The sequence below is a fragment of the Carettochelys insculpta genome, chromosome 3 (genome assembly GCF_033958435.1).
Source record: "Carettochelys insculpta isolate YL-2023 chromosome 3, ASM3395843v1, whole genome shotgun sequence".
NCBI classification, from domain to species: domain Eukaryota; kingdom Metazoa; phylum Chordata; order Testudines; family Carettochelyidae; genus Carettochelys; species Carettochelys insculpta.
The window spans coordinates 102535327-102554831 of NC_134139.1; the positions used below are offsets into that span (position 1 = coordinate 102535327).

The 19505-nt window shown below is 40.4% G+C and overlaps 1 protein-coding gene and 1 long non-coding RNA gene across 2 annotated transcripts in view; one reads left to right on the top strand and one right to left on the bottom strand.

Annotated features, from left to right (window-relative positions):
- Window positions 1–17775, bottom strand: part of ECT2L (epithelial cell transforming 2 like) — a 42858-nt gene extending 25083 nt beyond the window's left edge. Inside the window, exons 1-12 of the mRNA XM_074990473.1 lie at window positions 17736–17775; window positions 16668–16738; window positions 13473–13706; window positions 11996–12108; window positions 10228–10390; window positions 8489–8738; window positions 6639–6754; window positions 5830–5957; window positions 4542–4680; window positions 2951–3119; window positions 1671–1799; window positions 339–431 (exon numbers count right to left, since the gene is read on the bottom strand). Of these exons, the coding sequence (XP_074846574.1) occupies window positions 339–431; window positions 1671–1799; window positions 2951–3119; window positions 4542–4680; window positions 5830–5957; window positions 6639–6754; window positions 8489–8738; window positions 10228–10390; window positions 11996–12108; window positions 13473–13661 (1489 nt within the window). The 5' untranslated portion in view covers window positions 13662–13706; window positions 16668–16738; window positions 17736–17775. The remainder of the gene's footprint in view (window positions 1–338; window positions 432–1670; window positions 1800–2950; window positions 3120–4541; window positions 4681–5829; window positions 5958–6638; window positions 6755–8488; window positions 8739–10227; window positions 10391–11995; window positions 12109–13472; window positions 13707–16667; window positions 16739–17735) is intronic.
- Window positions 2699–18332, top strand: LOC142011289 (uncharacterized). Its single transcript, XR_012645032.1, has 4 exons — window positions 2699–2718; window positions 4324–4373; window positions 17742–17825; window positions 18234–18332. It is a non-coding gene; the product is annotated as an uncharacterized LOC142011289 (long non-coding RNA).
- The last annotated feature ends 1173 nt before the right edge of the window (window positions 18333–19505 follow it).

Below are 19505 nucleotides of genomic sequence, written 5' to 3' on the forward strand. Positions count from 1 at the left end.
CCTCTAGTGGAAGGAGAGTAGGGTTTGCTCCATCTTTTTTTATGGCAGCCTTTCATGTATTTGAAGACTGCTATCATATAAGTCTGTAATTTGATTTTATAGTATCATACTGGGTCTTCAGTAAACATCCTAGGAATTTAAAATTGGTCAAATACTAGCATCCTTCCTCTGTATACCTTACTTCTACTCCTCATTTTCCAAAACACAGGCTTAAAAGAATTTTATTTTGCTATTCTCATCTTGGAAATGTCAATTGCCTCAATTTCTTCAAGTCATGTAAAAATGAGTCCAAATACTAGATGTGCCAATAGCTCCATGCAGTAACTTTCTGTACTTACTGTGCTGATAAGATCCAGTGGCAATTCCTGTGGGGGTTCTGAAGAGCATACCAGTTAGATGAGTCAGCTGGGAAAGGACTTCCATCCCTGCCTCTGCAAAGTTGCATTCTTTTTTTCTAGTTCATAACACTCCATTACTTACATCACTAACATGTTGCAGCCAATACAGTCCACTAGCCAATTCTTTTTCTCAGTGATACTATAATTAATTGAAACCACAAGGAATGTAAACCTTTTTTTTTTTTTTTTTTTTTTTTTTTGCAAGACAGGAAGAAAAAGTACTTTCTCTGGTTTTATCATACTCCTGATTTTGAAAACTGTTATATTTACCAATGACACAAGATGTAGTTTATCTTAACAAAAGGACACCGTGGAAAAAATAATCACATCCGCTAACACGGACATGAAACTAGAAAAGTTCTTTTTGCCAAGAGATCCCTAATGAAGAAAAATAACTCCAATTTAGTTCTAATGTCAGTGAAGAGACACACATTTGTGAGTTTGTGGGATCCCTGAGAATAGAGTAAAATAAAGATACATCAGCTTTGAAGGTCTTTGCATCTTATTCTTTCCAAGAAAACCAACAAAAAGAGTGGCTACTACTCTATTTCTTGTAGCAATCAGCTTGATATCAGCTTAAGGGGTTGACCATGCCAGGCTGAGGAAAAGGGAGATATGATCTGGGTGCTGAGAAGTCCTTGGACTTGCTCAGCACCTTGCACATTCAATCTTCAATATCTTGCAACACAGGAAAAAAAAAAAAAGACTGTCCTTGCCCCAAATAGAGCTGGTTGAAAGCAGTTCTCCCTGTGCCTCTCCCTTCCTCCTAGCCCCCTGGGAAAATTTTGGCTTTGCTGCAAAAAGCCAAAAATACTCAGTCAAAATTTCTATTCTGAAAAATATGAACCAAATTGAAAAATAATGTTAGCTTATTTTGGTGTTAAACTGTCCTCCTCTGTAAGCCAGGCTTCGTGGCTGGAATTAATGTCCCATGACGCACTACTAAGCCCTTCTCCCCCCCGGCATAAAAGAACCCCCATACCTATAGTGGATCATGGGAGGAGATGTTTTGATCTGGAACCTGGCCTACAAAGGACAATTGGGCAAGAGGTGAGGTACCCAAACGACAAATTCCAGAAAACTTTTCAGGTGCTGAGATTTTTCATGCCCCCGCCCCCCAAAAAAAACCTCCATAGAAAGAAGACCATTTTCATGGTGCTGTAAATCCCATTTTCTGTAAACATCAATTTCAACAAGTCACACTCAGCAGTGAACAGGGAGGCTACTGAGTGGGAGATGTTCCATCATGACAGAAGTTCAAACAAAACTGACCTGATGCTGCCAGAGGAACAAAGATGTCCACATGGCCACCTTCCTCTGGAGCTGTGACACAACCACCTAGGTTCTCCCAAAATTCTCGCACTTCAGGATTCAGGATGTTTTCAATTCCGATTCTGCAGCCTGAAAAGCATTGGAATAAAAGTCAATGAAAAAAATAAAATTTCCATGAGGATTTTCATTCTGCTCAAAATTCTTCCTTCCTGTACTCAAACCATTTCTTCCCTTCCCAGGACTTAAATCTTTCCTGAAATCTTTCTTCAGAGCAATGTGATGACTATAAAGCTGAGAGATTTCTTGTCTTCCATTTCTTTAGGCCTTTCTCTTTCCTCCCTCTCCTCTAAATTCATTTTCTCTGTACCATGTGTTCTCTCTTTTCTGGTTATTACTTTTTCTTTGTTCCTCTGTGTCTCCTTGGTTCTCTTTCTCCTCCTCTTTTAATCCCTTATTTAACCTCATGGTCAGATCTTTAGCTACTGTGGACTAGCCTCGTGTGTTCAGTTTCCGTTTTCTCAAGAACAAAGATCTCTCTACCCTCTTTTCATCATATTTTCACTGGATTTTAACTCATTAACATGTGGGCTGCCTGTTGACTACAATGGAAGATAGAGTTGTACCCACCAGAAACATGTTACAGTTGCATCAGACTCTCAAGGATGTTCCTCATGATGACATTTCAGGTGCAGAAGGTGGGGGCCCATAAGAGACCTTACAATTACCTTGTCTCAAAAGGCTTTTGCAAAAAGCTTTCCAAGATCACAGATTTCCTGACCTCGGGAGGTAGCTGCTACATCCAAATGAGGAGAAATCCCAGTTTAAAACCCATGAAAACATGCTTGGGATGTCTCCCTGCCGGGTAACCAAAAATGAAAAATAACCTAATTTGCATCTGTCTAAACATTTCCTTTCTCTTTACATATCTGTATGCCAGATTTCTTTTGAGGCCAGGATATTTACGGAATCCTCCAAACCTGGTTCAGGCTTAAGCCATCGCTGTCCCTCTTTCTTCCGGCCACACAAGCAAAAAAGATACTCTCAGCAGGTAATCGCTTTAATTTAAAAATTTCCTGCTCTCTTCCCATTGGCTCACCTGCCTTCTTGATAACAAAGAGCCCACTGTCTTTGGGATTAAAGGCATTCATTCAAAACAATGTTCAATGTGCTGGCTTGATTCTTTTTATCTTTATGCTTCTTCCACTTCTGGAGTACCTAAGCATGATGTGGTATTGACATGTTCCTAATTAGTTTCTCTTTCCTCCCCCCCGGCCCCTTACCTTGAAGTAAATTGATCTCTCTGGAGTCTCCATTGCTAAAAATCCCAATACTCTTTGCTTTTCGACCATTCAGGGCCTTTTCTATGTAAAAAAGGAGGCTTTGCAATGTCGCTCCACAGTGTTCATACAACACAGGAATTACCCCAGGTTTGATGCTGTCCAGCACCATCTACAGAAATAAATCAGTTCAGAGCTTCAATAAACAACTCCTGATTTTTGCAAAATATAATTCCATGAGAAAATACAATTCTTAATTCAATAGTCGTTTGTAGAATGCATCACATCATATGTTACACAGCAGGAGTTAACTGCACACAGAAATCTGAAATTCTCTGTTCAACTTTGTCCTATAGTCTTACAATACCAATGGATAAGAGATGATCTCTCCAACAGCCTTTCTGAAAGGTAAATATCAGCTAGGCCACACCCACTATTCACTGTGCATGAGTAGTGTGAAATTGTGTTCTGTACAGGTGCAGCTGTCCATCCACACAGAGTGAATTTTAGTGTCAGGGCCTTAATCATTAAACATTAAAATACTGCTTGGTGCTCAGTTTAGCTTCCTACTCATTTCCCAGTGATGCTTTGCTGAAACTTAGGTTGTATGCAGGTTTTTGAACAACTAAACAGGGTGGACAGTTTTTAAAAGGTGACTTCCAAACTTTTCTTTAACTTTTCCTTTTGTTCATAGCAAAAACACTGAACGTCTCACACAAATTAGTACTTAAACCATATGATTTGTGTTTTACGTCAGATCACCTAGTGCCATATAAAAATTTGCAGCCATGCACACAGATTGCAATTTTAATTTAGCTTCATATCAAATTCTCAATTTCTGCATTAGAGATTCATTTAGGCCTATGATGCTCAAACTTTTCCAGTCGACCTTTCCCCTGCCCCAGTAATGGAATCTGTCCGTGCGCTTCCCCCACATTCCTGCACAGTCAAGGCTGCTTCTGCAGCAGAGCATGGGATGGAGGCATAGCTAGAGGCAGAATGGGAGCCAGGTGAAGAGCTTGGGCTAGAGGCAAAGCAAGTTTAGGGGTGGAGAAGGAGTGAGGGCAGCACTGGGCTGGGGCTCAGAGCAGGGGATGGAACTGGGCTGGGGGCAGAGAGGGAGTGAGGGTGGAACTGAGGCTGGAGGCAAAGCAAAACTGGTAGCTAAATGGGAGTGGAGATGGTCTGTGCATCGGGGGGGCTGGAAGCTTGGGGCTCCCTCCCTGACCCTGTGGGGATTGGCTCCAGCCTTGCTGCACACACCCAGAATGTTCCACCAGGCCCCCCAGCTGAGAACCACTGATTGAGGCCCATAATGTTACTTTACTGACATAATTTTAATCTTATGCTTTCCTTTGTTTTTCTTCCCTGGACAGTGCTGTCTTGCTGAGACCCCATCCTGTGAGCACATCACAGGACTATTCATGTGAGCAACTTTAAGCAGGACTGAAACTATAGTAGACTCCAGGAAGCATGCCACCTGTGCAGGGGAAGGAGGGACAGCTTGCCCTCTCAGGCACATCCCCATATGTAGTTGGCGTATACAGAACAAAAGCCATTCAGAAAAGAGATCAGCTCTAGAAGAAATTCATACCTCATATGCAGGAATCTGGGATGATACCAAGAGTAGGTATGGCTCAAGTGGATATGCAAAACTGCTGTATTTTTGGTAGACACTCTGACAATGTTTGTTAGGTAACACAGGGTATGATCTCCTACCAGTCACATTATGTCTGCAGAAGGAGAAGCAAAAATTCAAGCAGAATATCCTTTAAAGGTTATTCTTTTTATAACTTCATTGCAAACATAAAACATGAGGGTATGAAAATACCTGCCTACACTTTGTTACACTGAATAGACATGTCTGTGTTGTTTGTAAATACCTATATAGCTACATGTATTATTCTATTTCCTGCCTGCTGAAGGCCACCATTTCTCTGAGAAAAATGAACCCTAATCACCTACTGCTTATTGAGACCTTTGAGATCCAGAACTTTTATAGGTCAGCCATTTGTGGTGGGTGGGTGCGTGGTGGGTGTGCGTGCGCGTATGCTCTTTGTCTTAGTGTTAATAGGGAAAGTTTTAAACTTATAGCTTTGACACACATAAGGAACAAATTAATCAAATGCTCTTTGCAAGTTCACAAAAGAATGAATTTTCAGGATCTTCTCCCTCAGATGTTTAGCTAATGAGGTGTATGACCCTAGACTTCAAAGATGTATCATTAGTCCCCACATCCAGGCATGATGTGAAATGGTTATACGAGCTTCCCATTTTGTGACTAGACCAGCAACATATTGAGGGAGGTATGCTGCCAATGAGAGAGCACCTCTTATCTGATGTTCTCCATGGCTTTTTTGAACTTCTGGATGGTGGTTTAAGACCAGTTCAACTAATCTGGACCCCGAAATTTCCAAGGATGGTTGCTTCAAGACAAACTGTGCCCCAGAATCTTGAGTGTGAAACTAGTATTTCAAGCTACGTGCTGATGCAGAACACCAATTTCTGCCCAAACTCAAGTTTCAAATGTCCTCCCCAAGGATTATATCCAAGGGACATCAGCTAAATGGAGGTCTTTGCATGGGCCAGACATATAGTCTGCAAGCCAATTCATGGAGTTGCTCTTCCAGCACGGAGGAAGAGCAACACAGTTTTAAGAGAGGGAACCTATGTGGTAATTATTTAAATGTAATGGACAGAGATGACACAAGGCAGGAGTGTGCCAAAAGCTACCTGGCATGACTATAAAGGGCTGCAATTTTGTGCTGTTTCCTATGCACAATGTTTTCTGTCACCCTTATTAATGACTGCATTTGCGTTACCGTTTCCTATGTGGTTTTGTGATTATTGCCATCATTTTGAAAATCTTGAGTCTTACTTACCTTTTGGGCAAAGATTTTAAGGAGGCCAAAACAAGCTGTTTCTCTGTTGCTAGATTAAAGTTTGATATGGGTTTCATTTCTTCAGAAAGCAGCTTTGAAAGACTGCAGTTCGCAAGAGCATTCTTTTCCTAAAAATATTTTAAAAAATGGACAAAATCATTGCCCACCGATTATTTAGGGTCTTACTCCCCATGCCTTATTTGTAGTACAGAGTATCTTATGTTCAGTCCACTGAAGTCAGCACAGAGTATGGTAGACAGTTTATTGTGGATCTAATTCTCTCACTCTTAGCCATTCTGAGTAGTACTCTACACAACCTTTTTGACCTTGAATGAGTATTTTGTGACATAGAATCATAGAATATGAAGACTGGACTTCTGTCAGGGATGGTTTAGACAGTACTTGGTCCTGCCATTGGGGCAGGGAGCTGGACTCGATAGCCTCTTGAGGTCCCCTCCAGTCCTAGTATTCTATGATTCTATGTCACAAAATACTCATTCAAGGTCAAAAAGGTTGTGTAGAGTACTACTCAGAATGGCTAAGGGGGGAAGAATTAGATCCACAATAAACTGTCAACCACACTCTGTGCTGACTTCAGTGGGATGGACTGAAGTATAAATCAAAGAAATGAGTTTAAATTCCTGATTCTGATTCATACAAGATCAATATGTTAGCACTACCAACAAATCTCAGGATTTGGCACTCAATGTTTGCACAGCCCCTCTCCCCCCCTCCAAAAAAGACCAATTTACAAAAGATAACATGCATGTAGGTTGGGGGGAAATTACCCTAATTAGTTGCAAAGTTACCTGTAGTCTAGCCCCATCCTGGATCATCTGGACCTGATTTGGCTGCAGTTGCGATTTTAAGAACCGTGAGCTCCAAATGCCACTCATCCAAGGAGGTCTAGCTTTGAATAACTCCCCTGAAAAACGAGCATCAGCAGTATCTGTTGTTTAATTCTATGTGTTTCCACTGACACATTAACAGGAGGAACAATGTAGCAACTAGGAAAATAATCCATTTGCAAATTAATATATTAGTTTTACATGTCAGTCTTCAAATTTTATCGAAACACAGCATTCTGCCTGAAAAGCCCGACTCATTTTTTGGCTGGGAATTGATCATTCTACTAAAATGAAGTTGTCTTGTATCAATCCATGAAATACAAGTGGTACTGACAACCTGAATGGTTCAAAAATGAGTTCAGTTTCAAAAAAATCATAAGACTGTCTTAACTATCACATGATGGGGGGGGAAAAAGGAGGCTGTTTTTATTTGACTTCTGATAATTGAGGACATGGGTTTCATATTTTCAAATTATTCTCTTTTACCAGAAGAACTAGACACCTAATTTAAAAAGCACAAAAACTAAAGAAAACCCTGAGATTCTCACATAACTCCACATGACACCAGATGCTGGGGGCATTAAGAGCGGCAGATATGAGGCTTGTGAGAAAACTAGAACTTGAAGGGATTGCGGGTCTGGTTTCCAGAATCTCCATGAATACTAATTAGTACTGACATCCTTTCAAACAAATATTATTGAAGATTGAAGAATACTTTGTGCTAAACAAAAATTCACAAGGTATCTATGTAACAAAATACACTGATTATTAGACTTGTAGACAAAAATCTCAATATGCTGTGCACTGTTTAATAAACGTCTGATATATCGTAGAATTGCATAAAGATATTCCTGTTAGGTTTTATTTAAACAACTTTAGTCAGGACCTAAACTTGACCATGAGTCACTTTAACATTATGTTTGTAGGTATCATTAAATTTCTACAGGACACTTTGGCTATGTCTACACTACAGCATCTCTGAAAAAACTTTAGAAACATTACGATCACACACATCAAAATGGATCGAAAAATCTATCCTTTCTTTCGATAGAAAGTGGCCACACCCCAGCTGCTCTTTCAAAAGAATGGGCCAGGAAACGCTGCGGATTATAAAATCCCGTGTCATGGAGGACTGCGCTTTCAAATTGAGGTCCCCCAGAGTGTCTACACACTTTTTTTTTATGAAAGATTCTTTTGAAAAAAGGTGCTCTTCCTCATCTGGCAGCAGAAGAGGGGCCGCTGGAAAAAGTGCTGCATTTTTTTCAATTTAATAAGGGGAAAAAAAAAAAGCATTTTGTGTGTAGGCACTCAGAGTTTTTTCAAAAAAGGCATGGCTTTTTTTGGCAAAAACTCACTAGTGTAGACTTAGCCTCTGATACTGGGCCTTTTTCTGTCAACCTTCATTTTCCTACTTAGTAGACCAGCATGTGCCAGACTGGAAAGGAATTTAGTCAGCAACTACATCCTGACAGTTCAAGGTTTCTATTATTTCCAGTTGAGACGTACTCAAAACCCCACTGGATAGTATCAAGTATGAATATTTTTATCCTTTTGCTACAGGCATGTCAAATAGGACTAAATAATCATACAGAAGAAACCAAATGAATCCTATTTACTGTTTTCAGCTCTTACTCTTTTGATAGTAAAAATTAATTTAAAAATCTGCAATGATAAATTTTACTAAACAAATTCTTTGACTACTTGAATACTCTTAAGTTGTTGCACCACTTTCAGGAGGGGAGTGTGGGGGAGGGACAAATTTGTTGTTTTAACATTAATCTCAGAAGAAAGATTACTTTAATACCACTGACTCTTGTGTAATGCTAATCTCTCCCAAAGCATTTTTCGTAGCCATTTTTCTCTTCTTTCTTCCTGCTCCTCATTTGCAACTTTTGGTTCATTGAGTGTCCCGTAGATTTCAGTGGCTTCTCTTGGGGTGAAGTAATCTAAGCTGGTTGCACAGGCAATGTAATGTCTCTTCCAAGTACCGTATTCATTATCTCCTGGAGCGTATGGCAGGAACCATCCCAACTTTACGCATTTTGGCATCCATAAACAATCCTTGGGATAAGAAGGGAGTAAAATGGCGAGAATAAGCTGTGATTGAGGACAAAAAGCTTTCTATTTAATAAATCTTGGGGCTTCATACTGCCATCTATCACTGTAGTATCTGAGTATAAATCAAACATGGGACATCTATAAATATGATAGTGATTTTTTTTTTATATAAAGTGTCTAGGAATGTGGCAGGTGTTTTTACACAAATAAAAATACATGATCTCTCTGTCTCAAAGAGCTTGCTGCAATGTTTTCTTATATTCAGAGACTGAAACTGTACCTAAGGACAAATAATCAGATAATGTCCAGGAATTCAAGCAAGATAGCTGCATGTGCTTTGGTTTTGTTTGTATATAAAGAGGAGGGAAGGAATGTTTCGTTTTCAAGTTCTGTATCTGGAAATCTGTGAATTAAAGGCATTGTCTTGTCCCCCTGATTGCCATATTTGGCTTAAGAGGACTGAGGAAAAGAGAGAGAGCAGGCTAATTCTACCACTGTGAGCTATGTCTGAAGATCAATATTTATTTTAGTTTCTATAAATAGTATTGTGCACATAGCATAAACTATATTTAGACAGGTCATAACAAACAGTAGCAGAGTTGTTAATGCTAAGCTTTGTCTTTATCAGTAGCCATATGGTCCACAACAATCTGTATAAACTAAAGACTTTAGGACATCCAGCTAACTACATAGCTCTAAATTACATTCTGTGTTCTGTTGCTTGATGTGTACAGTAAAAGGCCTAAGCTAAAGCAGGGTTAAGAGCCAGGGCAAAGCAGCAGAGTTAAACGGTAGAATGAGAATGAGTTCTGACAAAAGAAAAATATAAATTCCTTTTATATTGAGATGTTTTTGACACGGTTAGATGAGCCTGGTTCCAACAACGTATCTTTCACTTAATTAAAGCTATGACATAGACGTTGACTGCTGATGCACGTTTTAGTTACACCAATTGCGTAGCTAAAATCAATTTAGCCACCGTTGATTTCCATGTCTGTCTACATGGCAGAAGGTCAACAGGAGTGTTTCTCCTGTCAACATTCCTTATTTCTCACCTCTCGTGAGAAGTACAGGGGTCAACATCGACCGCTGGGAACATCACTTCGCACATGTGTGAAATGAAACCCTGGAAGGGCAACCCTCAGTGGGTTGATCGTCCATTGTAGTATGGCTCTAGCCTTAGTAAAGCAAAGTTTAAAGAAGTATTTTGTCAAGTGCACGATGCGTTGAATATTCTGGTACTGATGATCTTTTTCATTATTAAAAAGTGCAAGACAGATACATGAAATACTTCAAAACATTGAGCATTTGTGATTGCTATACAAGATAAAAAATTGGTTTGGCAAATTGCTATTTACAACTTGCTGTTCCAGATTTCCCATTTCATGTGTGTGGTGCTCCTTAAGAGCGGTAACTGGACAGCAAACAACATCCATAAGAAAATTCTTATTGATGGCCATGGGAATCGGACAAGGCCCACAGTGAAACAGACCTGTTCTGTTATAAACTTCCAGTGCCAGTTGACTTGGGCAGTTGCACACAGGTCCCTGGGGCTGAGAAAGGAGAAGATGTAGAGAGAGATGAGACGGGGCAGCATGCTGGTGAAATCCACTTTGGTCATTGGAATCCTCTCTCCAAACAAGTTTTGGGTAAACCTATGAAGAGACAGAGACTCAGACTTTAGCTCTTGGATCCCACCGTGGTTAAAATGCTGTTGAAATTCTGTTCTGTCACTTTGTTGATATTCCCTTTTGGCAGGCCTGTGATCTCTTTGACAAATATTGTGAGGAGTGAAGTGATTCCTATGTGGGTATCATTTGCAAAGTGTTTTGTGTGACTCTTTGGGAAGGGATGAAAGGTGTGTGAAAGTCTAATTAGTTGGCCATTTTTCTCTCGATAGGATTGCATCTCTGTGACATAATGCATCATTCTGAGGTGTAATCTAGACTTTCATGCTAAGCGGAACATTGCATTGTTGCAACTAGTCATTATTTCAACCAAACCGTTTAAATGCCTGGAATGCACATATATCACAGGAGTTGGATTTATTGCTTTCTGGAGGACAGGAAAGAATCAAACCTTTGTATTTGCAATATCCATTCTCTATTATTCTTAAACTTCTGACCTGCTAAACTACTAAAGATGTCTCTTGCCAGTAAGGAAACTATTAGACAATTGCACTATAGTCCTGGGCCTGTGTGAGAAATGCATAAATCAATCCATGTTTGGATGAGAAAACACCGAAGACATCCAAGGAAAGAGTTAAAGATCTCTCTCCTTTTATATAATCACAAATGGCCAGGAAACAAATCTGCAAACCCTTACTCGGACACAGACCAATAGAGAGGGTCTATATTTGTGTGTGTATAACGGATGTTGTGGTTAGGCCCTTTGCTTATAAACCCTGTGAGATGCAGAGCAGCCTCCCTTCCCACTTGGAGCTAGTGGGAACTCAGTGTTCAGTACTTTGCCAAGTTAAATCTTTGGGACCTGTTTCTGCCATATAGAACACAGAGCAAGCCGTTTTGCCCTCATGGAATCATGTTGACTCCCCTCAGTCTCTGCCCAGGCAAAGCACTGCTTGAAAAATGGCAAGATCAGAGTCCTAGATTGTGAACTCCCTGGTGGCAAGAACCTTGTCTCTGCTCCACGTTCCACACAGCACTGATACACAGAGAGACACAGACAATATGGACAGAATATAGAAATGTTTTATCTTTTCCCTGCTTCTCCAAGGTAAAGGGGAAAGGATGAAGAAACTTGAGTCTTAGGCCTGCACTAGACAAATATTTATACAGACGGGCATTCATAATTTTGATACAATGTTAATTTTTAAGTCTTATGAATCTGACAAGTATCAGAGAGGTAGCCCAGTTAGTCTGTATCTTCAAATACAACAAGTCCTGTGGCACCTTATAGAGTAACAGATATTTTGGAGCATAAGCCTTCGTGGGCAAAGACCCTCTTCGTCAGATGCATCTGAGTGCCCTTATTAAACGGAACTGAGAGGACCCTCTTAAAAAGGCAAGATACAATTCCACATCCCAGTTGGAGCCATCTGGACAGACACCTGAACTGGTGTTAAACACTCATGAACTTCACTGGGATTCTAAGAGAATACAGGGATTTTCCTCCTCCTTCTCCAGCTCCTGGGCAAAACTCATTGCAGAACTGGTTTGCTGTGTGTATTATGTGCTGTCCATACTCATACATACCTGTTTGGAAAGACAACACTAAGATACTCCTCATGCTAGACTTACTTCAGTTGTGATTTACTGCATCTCATCAAAATTGTGTGGAGGAATTGTTTGCGCTGCTTGTCTGTCCATAGATCAAACCAGTGGCTTATGAGACTAACTCTTTCCTCAAAGAGCTGAAAGGAAACAGTACAAATTGAACCTCTCTGTTCAGGCACTCTGATCTGGCAATATCTGTGGTCCAGCATGATTCTAGTTAGCTGGATATACATTTAGCATGGGTGTGGCCAAGTTTCTTGTGGTTCCATAAAATTTGTTGAGAGCACCATGAAGTTTGGGACACCAAATTGTTCCGAATTTTGTGGTGCCCTAAGCAGCTGTGTGCTGTGTTTTTGGCATCATGGCCAGCCCCATGTGGGAGTCAGCTTTTGGGAAATGTAGTCCCATTTAGTTAAGAGCAAAACAAAAAGCAGTCAAGTAGCACTTTAAAGACTAGCAACATAGTTTATTAGGTGAGCTTTTGTGGGACAGACTCACTTCTTCAGACCATAGCCAGAAGTGGGTCTGTCCCACAAAAGCTCACCTAATAAACTATGTTGCTAGTCTTTAAAGTGCTACTTGACTGCTTTTTGTTTTGATAGTGTATAGACTAGCACGGCTCCCTCTCTTATTAGTTAAGAGCCGTATCAGATTTGATTAAAGGAAAAAGAAAATTTGTTTATAAAACACTGAAATATTAATGTGTAAATCTGTAATTTTAAAAAAATTAAGAAGCAGAACACCATTGTACCCAACTACTCTTAAGGCCGTGTTTAGAGTACAAAATTCAAAGTTGCTTACTTCAACGTAAGCAACTTCGAAATAGAGCGTCTACACACACACTACTTTGAAGTTAAACTTCGAAGTAGGGCACTGCTCAAGTCCAGGGAATGGAGTAAGGACTTTGAAGTTGGGCTCCCTACTTCAAAGTAAGCGGGGGCGGGGGGGGAAGTGTGTAGATTCTCTGCTGGCTATTTCGATGTAGTGCCTAACTTTGAAGTTAGTTCCTAGCATAGATGCACCCTTTTAGAGACAGTCATATGATTGATAATGGACATAGTTCTTGCTGCTATAAATAGTCTTTGATCCTCACAGGTGTAATTGCTGTCAGAAATCTTGGGAGTAAAGTCTTACTTGGAGGAAGTAATTTATTTTCATTTCAATTTTAATATTTTTTCATATTGTAGTAGCTCCTACAAGCTAAAGCCCCACTGTGCCAATAACAGAACAGAGATAGAACAGTTTCTGCCCCATTTCTGTCAAGTGACCAAAGAAAATAAAGACCTGGCTGTTAAAAGACACAGCGATGGTCATTTTAATATTTTTAAAATGTGTTTTTTTTTCTGATGAACCTGCATCAGTGAATTTACTGTAAGTTTTTTCCTTGTCATTGCATGTACAAGTGGAGGGTTGGGGTATTTCAAGATATTTGGCAGTGTGCACCAATACAGTTCTTGATAGCTGAACCCATGAAAATAACATCTGCCACAGTGTACCTTACCTGCTTGTTGAATGATTTGTTTGTGAGAGGTGTCCAAGTGCTGAACCTTGTGGTCAGGCTCCCAGTTGCCTGGATTTTACTGGAAAAATCTCTGCTGGACGACAAAGCGGTTTCTGCAAGGCATCCTAAACGTGCTAGTTGCCATTGCTTAGCATTGTGGGGATGTGGTGTTGCATAAGCTGTGGTCATCGTCACTGCAGTAATGCTTGGTTATGCCAGCTTTGTCAGCTCCACCTAGAAAGTCAGTGAATCAGATGTGAAGTGACCCAACCTATTCTTAGTAGAGATGGCTGTAAACTGTAGAGTTCAAACTTGGGTTCAGATCTGAAATATGCTCCAAACTCCCCCTATATTTTGGGGGATATTTAAATCCAGAAGTGTCTTATAGCAAACAAAACTGAAAGGAACCTCAAAAAGTCAAGTCCAATCCACTGCATTCATGGCAACACCAAGCACCATTTAGACCATCCTTGACAGATGTTTATCTAACCTGCTATTGAATATTTCCAATGATGGAGATCCCACAACCTTCCTATGCAATTTATTCCAGTACATAACCACCAGGACAGTTAGAATGTTTTCCCTGAAGTCCAACCTAAACCGCTCATATTACAATTTAAGCCCATGGCTGCTTGGTTGATCAGAGGTTAAGGAGACTAACTTCTCTCCCTCCACCTTGTAAAACCCTTTTTTGTATTTGAAAGATGTTATCATGTCCAATCTGTCTTCTCTTTTTCCAAAATAAACAATTCCAGTTCTTTCAGTCTTCCTTCATAGGTCATGTTTTCCAGACTTTTAATAATTTGTGCTGCTTTTCTCTGGACCTTCTCCAATTTCTCCACATCTTTCCTGAAATGTGGTGCCCAAAACTGGACACACTGTTCCAGGTGAGGCCTAATTAGCACAGAGTAGAGCAAAAGAATTACTTCTTGTGTGTTGCTTAGAACACTCCTGTTAATGTAACTCACAATCATGTTTATTTTATTTTAGCAACAGTGTTACACTGACTGTCACTTAGCTTGTGGTTCACTATGACTCCTAGATTCCTCTCTGCAGTACTCCTTAGACAATCACTTCCCATTTTGCATAGGAAACTGATTGCTCCTTCCTAAGTGGAATACTTTGTATTTGTCCTTATTGCATTGCATTTCATCCTATTTACCTCAGATCCTTTGTCTAGAGATTTTGAATTATAATCCTATTGTCCAAACCACTTGCAACCCCTCCCATCCTGGCATCATTCACAAACTTTTAAGTATACTCTCTATGCCATTATCTAAATAATTTATGAAGAAATCTAGCAGAATCGGCCCCAAAACTGATCTCTGCAAAACTGCAGTTGTTATGCCCTTCCAGCATACTGTGGACCATTGATAATTACTTGCTGAGAATAGTTATACAATCAGTTAGGCACCCACCTTTATAGTAGCCCCATCTATGTTGTTTTTCCTTAGTTTACTGATAACATCGTACGAGACTGTTCAGTAAACCCCTGATAAGCGTGATTTTGATTTGCGCTTAACTTGCATTAACACAATTTAAGTGCAAATTGAAAAGAGCACAGATCCCTGCTCCAGCCCCCAGCACTCCCAGCTGGGGAAGCCAGGGAAAAGCCACTCTGCTGCAGCTGTCTGCCTGCCCAGCTCCCACAGCTGGGGGTGGGACAGGGAAATATGGTCACCTTAATTCTAAGATGCATTTCATCAGGTCCTGGTGACTTCACATCTAACTTTTCTAAGTAATTTTAATTTGTTCTTTGCCTGTTTTAACTTCTCAATCTACCTCCTTTTCTGTAGCATTCATTATTATAAGCATCCAATCACCACCAATCTTCCTAGTGAAAACCAAAACACAGACATCATTAAGCTCCTCTGACATTTCCACATTTTCTTGTTGTTTTTCCCTCTGCATTGAGTAAGGGGCCTATCCATCCTTAGTTTTCTTCTTGCTTTTGATTATATTTGTAGAATGTTTTCTTTGTACCTTTTATGTCTCTAGCTAGATTTAGTTTTGTGCTTGGCCCTTTCTAATTTTGCCCCAACATACTTGTGCTATTTGTTTATATTCATCCTTTGTACTTTGACCTAGTTTCAACTTTTATAGGACTCCTTTCTGATTTTTAGATCACTCAGATCTCTCAGCTGAAGCCAGGTAGTCTCTTGACATACTTCCTATTTTTTTATATGCAGTGGAATAGTGTGCTCTTGTGCCCCTTGATAATGTCCCATTCAAAAAATGCCATTTTAATTTTTTCCTTAGTTTTGCTTCCCATGTGATTTTACTTACCATATCCCTGAGCTTGCTAAAGTGTGCTTCCTTGAAATCCATTGTCATTATTTTGCTGTTCTCCTGTCTATCATTCCTTAGATTCACGAACTCTGTTGTTTCATGATCACTTTCACATTCCTTCCAACTTCCTTCTACTGAACCCTATAGTCCCCCACTTTTTGACCCATTTCCCAGGTCTCCATATTTTTCACTTACCTGTGGGCTTTGGTCACCTCCTCTGGTCAAACCTAGTTTAAAGTTCTCCTCACTTTATTAGCCAGTCTATATCCAAATACTCTTACCTTTCCTTGATAGGTGGAATCCATATCTGCTTAGCAGTCCTCCTTCCTAGAATAGGATCCCATGGTCCAGGAAACCAAAGCCCTCCTGCAAAACCATCTTTGCAGCCAGGCATTCACTTCATAATGTATCTGTCTCTGCCAGGGTTCCTGCCTTTGACCAGAAGGATTGTAGAGAACACCACCTGCACCCAAAACCCCCTCATGCATACTGCCATAGCCATGTGATCCCTTTTGACCTACAAAAGGTCACATTTTGCAATATCTTTAGTGGCCACATAGAGTGGTGGTCAGAAGGCTGGGTAATTCTTGAAAATGCCTCTGTAACATTTCTGATATGGGCCCCTGGAAGGCAGCATACCTCATAGGATATGATATCAGGGCAACAAGTGGATACCTCTGTCTCCCTCAGAGTCTCCAACCACCACTACCCTACATTTCCTCCTAGGAATGGTGGCTGAAGACCCCCCAGCTTTGCAGGTACCTCCTTCTCTGCCTTAAGGGATGATCCCTCACCTTTCATATCCAATAAAATATCTTGTTGCCCATCACATTGATTGCAATCTTACCTATGCTTAGATGAATCACTTGAGTGAAAGGCATCATTATATATATCCAATACGCTTACCTTTCCTTGATAGTTGGAATCCAAATCTGCATATATGTGCAGGCTGGATGCTAGAGCATCAGATCTCATACCTGAGATTAGGACAGGTTAGTAAGACAGGAGACTTTCCAAGAAATCCAAGCCATCGAAGGTAGGTCTGGTGCCTGGTGGGTCCCAGTGTGCCCTCTTTCATGCAAACTATATTATATAGTGACTCCCATGACTCTTATTCTTGTGTGGGTGCCTTCTTCCTGTCTTGTAGGTCTCAAACTACAGGTTCCCAGGATCTTTTGTGTAGAGAGGGGCATTGGCCCTATTGTTCTGGCCAAACTATAAATTGAGTAATTCACCTACCTATGTACAATTCTCTTGTCACCATTCCCTTTAAAATTAATGTTCAACTTGTGAAAATTAAATATTTACCTAGTATTTACTCAGTACAGGTTGAGTTGTGCTGTTGCATGCTTCCCCCTGACATCCACCCATCATTGTATCTCAACCATAAGCTAGAAAGTTGCCCTTTCTGAGAGGAAATTTACTTTCCATGAGCTTTCAGTGCTTGGTCCCTCTCTGATAATAAGTAGATCTGTTGGGGATGAGGATACCAGATTTCCTCTGGTTTATGGATCTAGTGCTGCTGTATCTAATAATGCTATGTCTGTTTACGTCCTTCTTCCCCACTCTCTTTATAGAACCATGTCAGGTCTTTATTGAATAGCAACTGGTGAGGAGGCACTGTGTCCCTTTTTAAATTGTGGTCTAAAAGATGCCTTTTTCCCACTCTGCTTGCCTGCATATTACACTCATGTTTTTATCTGTCCATTTGCATGTTTTAAAAAGACCTGCTCAACTTCTCTGGCAGAGGCTTGACCTCTCAAAGTTCTGATCTCCAGCCTGTCTCACAGATAGTACCTGGCAATTATGAAAAACCTAGAAAGTTCAGTTTTGGTTCAGGTTCAAAATCTTTACACCTGTTGCTCTGCAACTTGTGTGATTCAGGCCTGTGGGATATTAGTCCCTGCCCTTTCTATTAACATTAATAACCAAAAATAGAAAGCAAGCCAGTTCATAATCTATTGAATGCTTTACCTCTAGGAGAGGATGCATCTTGCTTTCCCTTCGGAACAAGTTACTGAAGAGCTGCAGGAGAAACTGGAATTATGGCTGTGTTGAATGAGGGTCAGTACTTCCTCATTGCCATAGGAACTGCACAACAAGCTATACCTTGGGCTCCCAGCCAGAGCCTGACTCAGGCTGCAGTTGCCTCATATGCCCCTCCCTGAAAGGGGAAGGATTTATGGCACAGCTTCAAATCTCACTGTGGGCTCATTCCCACTAGACTGGGAACTTGCAATTACCTGAGCCCTGTGTAGTAACATGGATATGGTGGCATCCCTTGCATTTCCACTATAACAGGCATTTGTCCCCATGTGTGCTACAGGTTGAACCTCTCTAATCCAGCACACTCTCCTCTGGTGACATTCATAATCCAGCATGATTTGAGCCCAATGAGCAGTAGAAGTATTGGTTATGTGCTAGACAATATTGATCTCCCATCATTTGGCAAATTCTCTCCTTTGGCACCAGTCAGGTCCTGAGGGTCCCGCACTACAGAGATTCAACTTGAAATGACACAGTAGCGTTGGGCTGCAGCAATCCATAGCAGGGAATGGCACTGGTATGTCCCACTGCAGGGCTGGCCAAGTGAAGAGCAACGTATGTATACCAGTTTTAATCTTACTACAACACTGCACCATCTGTAAAAACTTGTGGATGATGGGACAACCTATAAATGCTGCAAGTGGGTCAGGACTAAAGGCCAGCATCTGTCAGATAGGGAGATCATTCTGAGCGGGGACTGTTTGTGTGGACACAGCTTTTGAAGAACTAGTTAGATTATCCTAGCTGTAAATGTTGAGGAAATGGAACAAATTAAGAACTTCCCCAGGGTCACAGTGAGTCAATAGTAGAGTAGGAACTATAAACAAGGTTTATTTAACTAATTCACAATATGTCCTATTAACCATGCTCCCATTGTGCTGCAAAGCTAACTGCCTGCATCTCTATTTAAACTGTGCTTCAGAAGTATAATGCTTTGAGGGGCACATGGGAAGGAGCAGAATAGATTTTCAAGTTGCTCCCAAAATCTCCACTATCACTCAAAATATTCATTAACTTGGTTTGCAGTCATACAGTTGAACAGTAATAGGTTTGAAAAGAGTTTGTTCTGAGGAAGTTATTTGTGGCATCAACTACATACAAAACCTAGAATTTTGCCTAGGATACAGTAATTTATTCTTACGCTGTAGCTTGCCCACAATAACAGTAAACGTAAGTGAAGCAAAGAACCAACTCCTTCAGGTAACATCAACCACCTTATGAAATACTGATTTTTCTTGTTACTAAATCTCTTTGCTACTTGTAATCTGAAGAAACTGTATGACAAGCCAAAAACCACAACCACCTCCCCCACATTAAATATATGTATATTCTATTTCCACAAGGCTCCGGCAGTTTTCCATACTATTATAATACTGATTTCCAATAGTTTTTATATAAAAGGCCAACTCCAGCTTGCAAGAAGTATTGCAACTAAAAATTCAACATATAGCAACTGTCAAGTTATTTGCTGATCTAAAGTCTAACAAAACCTTTGGTTTTGGCATGCTTGCTTTTCCTAGTGTGGTCAGAGTGCATTGTTTTACCAGTTCCTCTGTGCATTTTACATTGTCTTGAGAGCAGAGTAGTTTGCTCACAACCTCCCCAGTGACATCCAGAAGGAAATTAGAAGTTAAGCGCCTTCCTTGCTGGCAAACTTTTGAAAGAGTCACACTGTGATTTATTTCACAGTTCCCTTAC